This window comes from Leucoraja erinacea, chromosome 6 (genome assembly GCF_028641065.1).
Source record: "Leucoraja erinacea ecotype New England chromosome 6, Leri_hhj_1, whole genome shotgun sequence".
Lineage (NCBI taxonomy): Eukaryota > Metazoa > Chordata > Chondrichthyes > Rajiformes > Rajidae > Leucoraja > Leucoraja erinaceus.
The window spans coordinates 9158288-9170465 of record NC_073382.1 but is presented as its reverse complement, the minus strand read 5'-3'; the positions used below and the strand labels follow the sequence as shown (position 1 = coordinate 9170465).

The 12178-nt window shown below is 41.2% G+C and overlaps 1 protein-coding gene across 1 annotated transcript in view; it reads left to right on the top strand.

Annotated features, from left to right (window-relative positions):
* The first annotated feature begins 7157 nt into the window (after positions 1-7157).
* The window catches only part of mrpl48 (mitochondrial ribosomal protein L48), a 34552-nt gene continuing 29531 nt past the window's right edge, over positions 7158-12178 (top strand). The window contains exons 1-2 of the mRNA XM_055636437.1: positions 7158-7257; positions 10911-10966. Coding sequence (XP_055492412.1) covers positions 7228-7257; positions 10911-10966 — 86 coding nt within the window. The 5' untranslated portion in view covers positions 7158-7227. The remainder of the gene's footprint in view (positions 7258-10910; positions 10967-12178) is intronic.

Below are 12178 nucleotides of genomic sequence, written 5' to 3'. Positions count from 1 at the left end.
TCCCAGCCATTCCTTTTGTGCGGTTTTAGTTTGATATTCTGCTCAGTGGGCCCATTGTTTTAGATTAAAAATCAAAATTATCCAGTCTGATCTGCAGTACTCCGCAAATATTCACATTTCTATTATTATTATTCATGTTATAAGGTATAACATTTCTAATTCATGCACAAACTGGTGAAACAAAAAGCTGGTACTCAAAGCAACCTCCTTTGGCTGATGTTCATAGATTAGCTGGTTACATCTGTATGGAAGACAAAACAAATGACATCATCTTGTTTGGTTGGGCTGAGGTACACAGTCGCCACTAACCTTGATGGAATAACAACACCAGAGAAGTTTAAAATCAAGAACTTATATTTTTCTCATTAAAATTAACCCATTGAGAAAAATGAAGTAGCATGAACTATCATACATAAATAAGATTTAAGAAACAAACTATAGAATTAGCAGCCTCTATTTTCTATTTCATTCCCAAAAGAGAATGTCTGTTGCATCTTCATCATTTAGTATAAGCTGCTTTACATTTTATAACGCTGCCAAGTTTCTGCCATTTGTTTTCATCTGGAGACAGTGATTCACTTCAGCTTAATTCCCAAACACCAGCAAGCCCAATTAATTTGGACAGTGAATGTTGCCAAATTATATGAGGGAGTTGGAAAAACGTAGAAGGTAGGAGACGGAACAAAAGTAATTTCCGATCTTGGCCTTCTTGAGATTGATTATCAATGTCTCATTATGTCCTGCACATCAAATAATGCATGAATTGAACAAATAACAGAATGTCAGAATACAATAGAATTGTTTAACGGGGCTTTCAGAAATTATGAATATGTCAAAAATTACCAAATGGAAGAATTGTAGGCAGTACCAAGAGTGCATTAGCATTAAGTAGGACCTAGATTCCCCTATAAAATTATTTTTTTTAAAAACATGTCTCTGTCTCCCCGGTAAATTTGTGTGTTCTAGGTTTACCTTCTTGTGCCCAGTATTTCCAGTTGATAAAATGATGCCAATGAGATCCTGTTGTTATGATGTGGTGATGCCTCATTCTGTTGGTACTGATAGACACTTCACAAACCTTGTTCTTCTACATATACAATATGGCTCCAAATAGGTCACCCATTGCAGAACAGGTAATGGGAAGATCAGCAAAATGTGAGTAATTTTCAAATTATCTTTTAAAACAACTATATTTTTACAACGTTGATGTAGCTGTAAATATTATCAAGTTTGTGCTCCTTTCTGCTGCATACCACTTTAAGAAAAATGCATTTTGGGTATATGCTAGTAGCCGATAGCACTCAATTTATGAAGGGAATGTAATCACTTTCTGTCACCAAAGTCAGGGGAAGAAATAGCAATCCAGGCTAGAACCAAGTCACTTCAGAGTCTCATACATTTTGCGTGCATTCTTACCCTGGTTTCCTCAATACAATGTATTAGCATAAGTGTACACAGATGTTATGCCAAGGTTTAATTAAATCAGTAAACTTGATGCTGCATTACCCAAGGGTCAGCAATAGGAAAAATATTTGCAAATTGACATCTCATCTATGGAGACATCTCAAACGTAATAAGTTGAATATAAATTCAAATGAAAACTAGAAAAGCGCAAATTAAAACAGACTATTGCGATTGTCTGGGGTATTTACATGTTTGATGCCCCGTGGTTGTCACCAGTCACAAAATAGGTGCATTGTCTTTTCAAATTAAACTATAGTTTTATAGGTTGATAGATGACAGCAACTAGGGCCAGAGTAGGCAATTAAATATAAGCAGATGTGAAACTTTCCGAAGAAGGATGGGTTCAGAAGGGAAGAAGAACAATTATACTGATTACTGACAATATCATGGTAACAGCAGCAACATGTAATTTTCACAATAAAATGGATCACAATGCTTCACTGGAGCAATAGCGAACATATAAATGAGGGCTTTGGGGGCTGACAAGCTGAGGCAGAGTTGGCTATAGATAATTTTATTAATAGCATGGATAAATAGCCGGAGCCTAGAAGTAGTCAGTAAATTCAGTTTGCTGTGCTGGGCAGAAGGAAATAATTGGATAGGTGAGATTATGGTAAAGATTGCACTCCAAATGGCTGCCAAGTGGAACAGAGTGGAGGAGCAGTTGTGGTTTGTGAGGAATGCATAGAGGAAGACAGAGGCAAGGTGCAACATCAAGAAGGAATAATTGGGGTTCTTTGGCCAAACCAACCTCTGTTGGGTCCAGCATCCAATGTCATCAGAGAACCTTGAAAATGATTGATTAGATATTGTACACCTCAAAGCTCACGTTCTGCACAATTGACAATCCTTTAATCAGAAGCTTCTATTTGAGGGTCCAGTATATTTGAGATCTATTCTACAATACAATACAATACAATTTTATTTGTCATTTCTACATTCTACATTTTCCTTGATCTCCAGTCAGAAAATGGTGTTGGGTAGACTGATGGGACTGATGGCTGATAAATCCCCAGGGCCTGATAGTCTGCATCCCAGGGTACTCAATGAGGTGGCTCTAGAAATCGTGGACGCATTGGTGATCATTTTCCAATGTTCTATAGATTCTGGATCAGTTCTTGTGCATTGGAGGGTAGCTAATGTTATCCCATTTTTCAAGAAAGGAGAGAGAGAGAAAGCAGGGAATTATAGACCAGTTCGCCTGACATCGGTGATGGGGAAGATACTGGAGTCGATTATCAAAGATGTAATAGCATTTGGATAGCAGTAACAGGATCAGTCCGAGTCAGCATGTATTTACGAAGGGGAAATCATGCTTGACTAATCTTCTGGAATTTTTTGAGGATGTAACAAGTAAAATGGGCAAGGGAGAGCCAGTGGATGTAGTGTATCTGGAAATCCGTTGATAAAGTCCCACATAGGAGATTAGTGGGCAAAATTAGAGCACATGGTATTGGGGTAGGATATTGACATGGGTAGAAAATTGATTGGCAGACAGGAAACAAAGAGTAAGGATGAATGGGTCCTTTTCAGAATGGCAGGCAGTGACTAGTGGGGTGCAGCAAGGTTCGTCAATTAGGTCGTGAAATTGGAATAGGGGCTTTAGATATAGATCTTAGGGCTAGTGGAATCAAGGGTTACGGGGAGAAGGCAGGAATGGGATACTGATTGTGGATGATCAGCCATGATCATATAGTATGGCGTTGCTGGCTTGAAGTGCCAAATGGCCTACTCCTGCACCTATTGTTTATGTATCCATTCCTTTGTCCTGTTTTCCCACCTTACACTTCCTTATCTATACAATTCCTCATCTATGGTCCTCCCTCTGCCCCGACATCAGTCTGAAGAAGGGTCTCGACCCGAATCGTCACCCATTCCTTCTCTTCAGAGATGCTGCCTATCCCGCTGAAATACTCAAACATTTTGTGTCTATCTTTGATATTATGTGAGCTCAATTGGGTAAGCAACCCCAAGCAGTGTGCGATAATTTTATTTTCACCATATGAAATAACCATTGCTATGGATCTTATCACGTTGAAAGACCATTTCAGTTTTGCAAGTTGGAGAGAGAAAAATTACTAATGTTTGTAACAGCTGTCATTTTTGTTATGCACAAAATACAGTATAACACATTACTCCTAGTTACAGAAAATTGATCCATGCACATTTAAGTATTCATCATGTCAGTATGTCCACCCACATGCTTGCAAGTTGCATATTTTATGTGAAACTGGAAAAAACAAAGAATAGCCCACTGAGTTACTGAGTCCACTACTTAACTTTACATTTCGCTCAAGATTCCAGTGCCTGTTGTTCCTTGTGTCTCCAAAGAATATTCTTCCCAATTTTCACATTCAAAATAAGCAGATAGCTACTCTCTCAACAGATATAATTCATTAAAATAAACTACAAAATACACTATTTAAACATTTATTTTCTTCTTTACAAAAAGAAAATCATGCAGAAATATTTTTAAACAAAGAATTTTATTGTCGGTAATTAAATAACTTTGATAGCCATGTACTGGATGAGTACTAAGCGGGTGAGTTAGTATCTCTGGAGAAAAAGGTTGGGAAACGTTTTTTATCCGAACCCTTCTTTGGAGGAGGAAAATCTTCTTCACCCAGAGAGTTGTGAATCTGTGGAATTCTCTGACACAGAAGGCAATGGAGGCCAATTCACTGGATGTTTTTAAGAGAGAGTTAGATTTAGCTCTTAGGGCTAAAGGAATCAACGAATATGGGGAAAAAGCAGGTATGGGGTAGTGATTTTCGATGATCAGCCATGATCATATTGAATGGCGGTGCTGGCTCGAAAGGCCGAATGGCCGACTCCTGCACCTATTTTTCTATGTTTCAGACTGCTATTTATTTAAAAACTAGACTAAGTGGGACCCGTTGGGTCCCAGCTTCACATGGGAGGGCTGGTCCCCCAACGCTATATTCCACCTTTCCACCAATTCCAATATACACACAAAGACTCACACACACACATACACACACCCTCCAACACACACACACACACACACACACACACACACACACACACACACACACACACACATACACTCACACAAACACACACACACACACACACACATACACACACACACACTCTCTCTCTCACACACATTCACTCACTCACACACACACTCTCACTCACACATACATACACTCATACACTCACACACTCACTCACACACACATACACACACACTCATCCACACACACACACACTCACACAAACATGCACTCACCTACACACACACACACATTGACACTCACACACACACAAACTTACACACACACACTCACACACACACAAACTTACACACACACACACTCACATACACACTGACTCACACACCGTATATATTAACGTAAACTTTCTTGAATCTACTCACATGGCTGAACGCGGCCTCTCCACTGCGGGGCTTCTGCAGTCAGCGGCACTTCCGCAATCAGCACAACCTCTGCACTCACCGGAAATTATGCAATCAGCGCGACCTGTCCACTAAGCGGAAGTCACGAAATTAATGGGACTTTTGGGCTAAACACAGACCGACCTAATAAAGCACAGACAGACCTAATAAAGCATTTATTCGTTCCAAACACAGTCGGACCTAATAAAGCATTTATTCCTTCTAAACAGTCGGACCTAATAAAGCTTTTATTCCTTCCAAACACAGTCGGACCTAATAAAACAGTGCAGTTTCAAGGACAGGCAGGGCAGCAGGCCAAACAACTCATGGCATTGTCATTTCATTTCATTTTATTTCATTTTATTTCATTTCCAATTATGCATTGCACTTACAAGCACAGGCAGGGCAGCAGGTAAAACAACTCATGGCATTGTCATTAAGGGCTAACAAATTATTTATTGCAAGTACATTGCAGACTCACAGTTCAGTTGATTCACAGCTTAGAATGATAGTGGTGGCCTCTCCCTCGCGATCTTGCAGAGGGACTGGCTCATGTCCAGGTTTTGTAGTCCTGCTCCCCCCCCCCCCCCCCCCCCCCCCCCCCCCCCCCGAAGGGGCGTTACCTTCATCGCGGTGAATGACAGGCGTATGGATCAATCAGCTGATCTCAAGGTTTTTAAAACACTCATCATTTTTTTATTTTGCATCGATGTGAAAAATCCTCGTGGCTGGCTCAGCAGAGGAGCACCGTGAGTGTGATGGCCAAAAATCACAGCGATACAGGGTAGCGTTTTTTCTAGTCAATATACAGCACTGACAGGAAGTGGTCAAGATGAGACTTTTCATTATATAGATATCTAAAACTGGTGCCTGGTCTCAGCCCGGTAGAGGTCAGCCCCAAGATCACAGCCCTTCCCTTGTCGGTGGGTTTGATAATAATGTTGGGAAAGTGAGCGGGCTGTACTTTCGGAGGTGCTGAGGTTAGAGTAGGTAAAGAGAGTAGAAAAGTTAAGCCGGTTGATATCCCGCCAGCTGTTTTCCAGTCTGAAGAAGGGTCCCGACCCGACCTGAAACGTCACCCATCCTTTTTCTCCAGAGATGCTGTCTGACCCGTTGAGTTACTCCAGCACTTTGTGTCTATCTTTGCGTCTATCTTCTGTATATATCATCATCATCATCATCATCATTAAAATAAACAATAATAGATTTATCATTACTTTAAGAGAGCTAAAAATGAATCATATTTAAACATTTATTTTCTTCTTTACAAAACAAATCATGCTGAAATATATATTTTTAACAATTTTAAGTCAAGAGTGTTTTATTGTCATATGTCCCAGATAGAGCAATGAAATTCTTACTTGCAGCACCACAACAGAAGGGTCCTTCCACCGCCGGCCCTGCGGACTGCGGTGCTTCTGGCTGCGGCGCGGCGGGAACTTTAAACCTTAAATCTTCGACCGCCGGCCTGCGGCCTACACCAACTTAAAGCCGCGGTCTCCGGTGGGGAAGAGCCGACTCTGGACTTACCTGGACTTGTACCTTGCCCTTTTACCATCTGGACGCCCGCAGCAACGGCTGCGGAGGGTTGAGGTCCCAACCACGGGGGGAACTGGCCAAATTGTGTGCCTTCCACCACAGTGATGAATGTTGTGGTGGATGTTTATGTTAAATTTTTATTGTGTTTTTGTGTGTGTTCTTTATAATTGTACCGCTGCTGACATATTCATTTCACTTGCACTTATGACAAATAAACCGTATTGTATTGTATTGTATTGTATTGTATTGAATATGTACACATCCCACACTGTCATTCACTGACAGTAATTAGAAACATAGAAACACAGAAATTAGGCGCAGGAGTAGAGGCCATTTGGCCCTTCGAGCCTGCACCGCCATTCAATATGATCCTGGCTGATCATCCAACTCAGTATCCCGTACCTGCCTTCTCTCCATACCCCCTTTATTATACACAAGGGCCACATCTAACTCCCTCATAAATATAGCCAATGTACTGGCCTCAACTACCTACTGTGGCAGAGAGTTTCCAGAGATTTCACCACTCTCTGTGTGAAATTAAATAACTTCGGTTGCCTCACTCTTTTTATTTTCATCCATCTGTATAAACTAACATTCTCTGTTTCAATTCAATTTGAATTCTTCTTTAAATATATGACTCCCTTTTGTTACATTTTTCTTTTGATTGTGAGTGTATTTGGTGAACCAGACTGAAGCCGGAACGTTAGTTGTTGGTGCTGCAGCGGGAGGTTTCAGGGGCCGGTTTCCGGCGGGGGTTTAGCTGTGGGGCCTGGACTGGTTGGTGCTGTAGTTTTGTTCCAAGTATGAATCGTGTCCTGACCAAGGTGACCAAGGTGACTTGCATTGCAACAGAGAGTCCTTGTTTTATGTGATAAGAGCAGTTCCATGGAGTTGCGTGTGAGTGTACTGTAAATGCACAGAATGAGCGGGTGTGATGGGCCAGGGCTTCCTTTTAATAAAATAATACTTTTCTGAGCGTCTTACGGAAACTGCTGGCCAAAGATCTTATAGCTATAAGATCATATCTTATAGCTATAACTATAAGCTAATATAGCTATAAGATCATATATTATAGCTACATAGCTATAAGATCATATAGCTATAACTATAAGCTAATATAGCTATAAGATCATATATTATAGCTACATAGCTATAAGATCATATAGCTATAACTATAAGCTAATATAGCTATAAGATCATATCTTATAGCTATATAGCTATATCTCATATCTCATATAGCTGGCATCTCTCTCTCTCTCCCACTTTTAAACATACAGAGGACCTAAGATCATGTCGGGAGACGGGGGTCTGTGACGGATTATCGGGTCTCACTGCGGAGTCTTGATCAGGAAAGTCCAGCCCAACTGTAGTGCAATGCCATGTTTTGAGTAAAATATTAAATCGGAATCCAATCTTCCTTCGCAGTTGACACAGAAAAAACCCACTGGCCCATTCCAAAAAGAGCAAGGGGGAAAACCTGTGATGTTTTGGTTGGCACCTGATCCCCTCTTAAATAGCACTGTCACTAAACTTGGTTATTGTCACACAGGCACCTGTGGCACAAATTGGCTGTGGACCTCTACGATGTAGTGAAATGATTGAATGGTGCCATATAAAAGCAAGACCCTTATATGAAAAAGATGAAGCTAGGTTTTTTTTTGAACAATTGTGTAAGAATGAGGGTTCTTCAATTTTAGTCATTGCCCACCAAACCATTGTCCAGGGCAATACACATGGTGTTTGCATGTGCTGCTTACTTTGCTATTGATGAAAAGTAATAATATTGCATACTAACATAAATTTTAAATGGGAAACAGTTTAAATATTTGGTGTTTCTTGACAGCTCATCAGAAATAATATTCAGAAGCAGGATGGAAAATGTATTTTAACATAGAACAGAAGGAAACGTATTCTACTGGCATGAGCATGCTATGTTTTTTCATTGATGAGATATAGCAGATTGTCATTTTGTGTTTCTCAGTGGCTAATGTAATACCAAAACATTCCTATATAATAGACTTAGTCTTCATTGTTTTCCTTCTTGTATAACATTTTTTTTTTTAATTGTCTCATTTTAAGCTTAACTTGTGCGATGGCTCAGAATTTATATTGAAGTGTAATTGAACTTGGGAAGCACAAGGCTTTCTGAACTATGTTGGAGGCCCTATATATCTGTCTAATAATTTGGTGTGGGAAATTCAGATTTATTTTCTAATCACTGGGTAGCACTCTGCCAGAAGTGTATGCTAAAACTGTATATATGCTTGAAGTGAATAGGTTTTGACAGTGCCAAGATTTGTATGTGAATAATGGAAATACAAGGTTCACAAAGTGCTGGAGTAATTCAGTGGGTCAGGCCTCTGGAGGACATGAACAAAAAAATATTTTTTGTCTGGATTATTTCACACCATTTTGTCCCCTTTTTGTCTCTAGCCTTTGTCCTCCCATCTACAAACTCCCCTCACCTGTATCCACCTATTTACATGCCATGCTTTGGTCAAGTCACATTTATTTATATAGCACATTTAAAAAACAACTCTCGTTGGCCAAAGGGCTTTACATTTGTTATAAGTATAGTATAAACAAACAAACTATATACATATAGCCCTCGCTCAGTGGACGTCAGGAAAGGCTTGGGAGTATAGATAAGTTTTTAGTCTTGACTTAAAGGAGTCAATGGAGGGGGCAGTTCTGTTGGGAAGGGGGATGCTGCTCCACAGTCTAGGAGCTACAACCGCAAAGGTGCGGTCACCCTAAAAACGCGGGATATTCAGCAGCCCCAAGTCGGCTGATCTGAGGGACCTGGAGGTGGAGTGGTGGGTGAGAAGACTTGTAATGTAGGAGGGGGCAAGCCCATTTAGGGCTTTTTAGACATAGAGGAGGGTCTTGAAATGTATACGGAACCGCACAGGGAGCCAGTGGAGAGAGGCCAGGATCGGGGTTATGTGGTCCCTTTTTCGGGTGCCCGTCAGGAGTCTCGCTGCGGCGTTTTGGACCAGTTGCAGGCGGGACAGGGAAGATTGGTTGATGCCAGTGTAAAGAGAGTTGCAGTAATCTAGGCGGGAGGAGATAAATGTGTGGATGATCTTTTCGAGGTCATCAAAGTGGAGGAATTGTTTTATTTTAGCTATCGTCCGAAGCTGAAAGAAGCTAGCTTTTACCACGGCATTGACTTGTTTGTCAAATTTCAGTGCCGAGTCAAATATCACGCCGAGGTTTTTGACGTGACGTTTGAGAAGTGGGGTAAGGCTTCCAAGGCTGCCTGCTATCATTTTGATTGAGTCCGAGGGGCCGAGAAGGATGACCTCAGACTTACTCTCATTTAGTTGGACCCACCTCTTTTCCAGCTTTCAGTTCGAAGAAGATCCTAACCTCAAACATCACACACGCACAATACTCAGTTTAAAGAAAGGTCCTGACCTGAAACATCACCTGTACATGTCCTCCAGATATGTTGCCTGACTTACTGAGTTACTCTTTTCGTGTAGGTGAATAATGATCACTTGATTGAGTTACTGGAGGTGATTGCTGCCCGTGCATCAGTACTCAAGCAAAGCATTATCATCAATAGAGAAGGAGTGAAATTAACAAAGAAAGAACCATATAACCATATACACAATTACAGCACGGAAACAGGCCATCTCGACCCTTCTAGTCCGTGCCGAACACATAATCTCCCCTAGTCCCATATACCTGCGCTCAGACCATAACCCTCCATTCTTTCCCATCCATATAACTATCCAATTTATTTTTAAATGATAAAAACGAACCTGCCTCCACCACCTTCACTGGAAGCTCATTCCACACAGCTACCACTCTCTGAGTAAAGATGTTCTCCCTTAATTCTCAAGTCATGTCCCCTTGTTTGAATCTTCCCTACTCTCAGTGGGAAAAGCTTTTCCACGTCAACTCTGTCTATCCCTCTCATCATTATAAAAACCTCTATCAAGTCCCCCCTTAACCTTCTGCGCTCCAAAGAATAAAGCCCTAACTTGTTCAAGAAGACTTGCTGTTGTTGACTTTTTCACATCTCAACTCAACTAATTTATCAAATTGTGACCAGTTAATTATTTGTAATGAATGCAGTAAGTCTCATACTCATAGGGCAGTTAAAGGAGAGATGTTGAGATATTGTCACAGGGGTGTGGGGGTGTCTATAGTTATAAAATAAGGGGGCTCTCTGCCTAGTCCACAGAGAATTTTCTTCCTTAGAGGGTTGTGAATCACTGGAATTCTCTGTCCCAGAGGGTGCTGGAGGCCAGATCATTGGATGCGTTTAAGATGGAGATTGATAAATATTTGAAAGATTGAGGAATTCAGAGTTATGGGGAACTGGCACAGAAGAGGCCAGCATAGATCAGCCACAATCATATTGAATGCCAGGCAGGCTTGAAGGCTTAAATGACCCACTCCTGCTCTTATTTCCTTCTGTTCCTGTGAATTCAAATGCAATTTTTCATCATATGTTCTCCTATCTTGCTCTTAGGTCCCATGTGTGAGAAATGCAATCCTCCTTAAACAAGCTGCTGCTATGGTCGTCAGGTAGGGGCTTCAAACTGGAAGCATGTGTTGTGAAAATATATTTACTATTTTGTTGTAAAATAGTGCTATGTTAGATTACAAGCATACTTTATTGTTTTTAAAAAAATATTATCTGCTCATTTACAAAACACATGGAAAATGTGGAGGTGGGGTTTTGACTCTGACCCTGCTTCACCATTCAACAAGATAATCTATTGTAACCCTGCTCTTCAAGTTCAAGTGAATTCATTGTCATGTGTCCCTGTATAGGACATTGAAATTCTTGCTTTGCTACAGCACAACAGAACATAGTAGGTATTTACTACAAAACAGATAAGTGTGTCCATATACCATATTATAAATATATACACACATGAATAAATAAACTGATAAAGTGCAAAAAACAGAATATGGGTTATTAATAATCAGAGATTTGTCCGAGCCAGGTTTAATAGCCTGATGGCTGTGGGGAAGTAGCTATTCCTGAACCTGGTTGTTGCAGTATTCAGGCTCCTGTACCTTCTACCTGAAGGTAGCAGGGAGATGAGTGTGTGGACAGGATGGTGTGGGTCTTTGATGATACTGCCAGCCTTTTTGAGGCAGCGACTGCGATAAATCCCCTCGATGGAAGAAAGGTCAGAGCCGATGATGGACTGGGCAGTGTTTACTACTTTTTGTAGTCTTTTCCTCTCCAGGGCGCTCAAATTGCCGAACCAAGCCACGATGCAACCGGTCAGCATGCTCCCTACTGTGCACCTGTAGAAGTTAGAGAGAGTCTTCCTTGACAAACCAACTCTCCGTAATCTCAGGAAGTAAAGGTGCTGATGAGCTTTCTTGATAATTGCACTAGTGTTCTCGGACCAGGAAAGATCTTCAGAGATGTGCACGCCCAGGAATTTGAAGCTCTTGACCCTTTCAACCATCGACCCGTTGATATAAATGGGGCTGTGGGTCCCCCTCCTACTCCTTCCAAAGTCCACAATCAGTTCCTTGGTTTTGCTGGTGTTGAGGGCCAGGTTATTGCGCTGGCACCATATGGACAGTTGCTCGATCTCTCTTCTGTACTCTGACTCATCCCCATCAGTGATACGTCCCACAACAGTGGTGTCGTCAGCGAACTTGATGATGGATTTCGCACTGTGACTGGCTACGCAGTCATGAGTATAGAGTGAGTACAGCAGGGGGCTGAGCACGCAGCCTTGAGGTGCTCCCGTGCTGATTGTTATCGAGGCT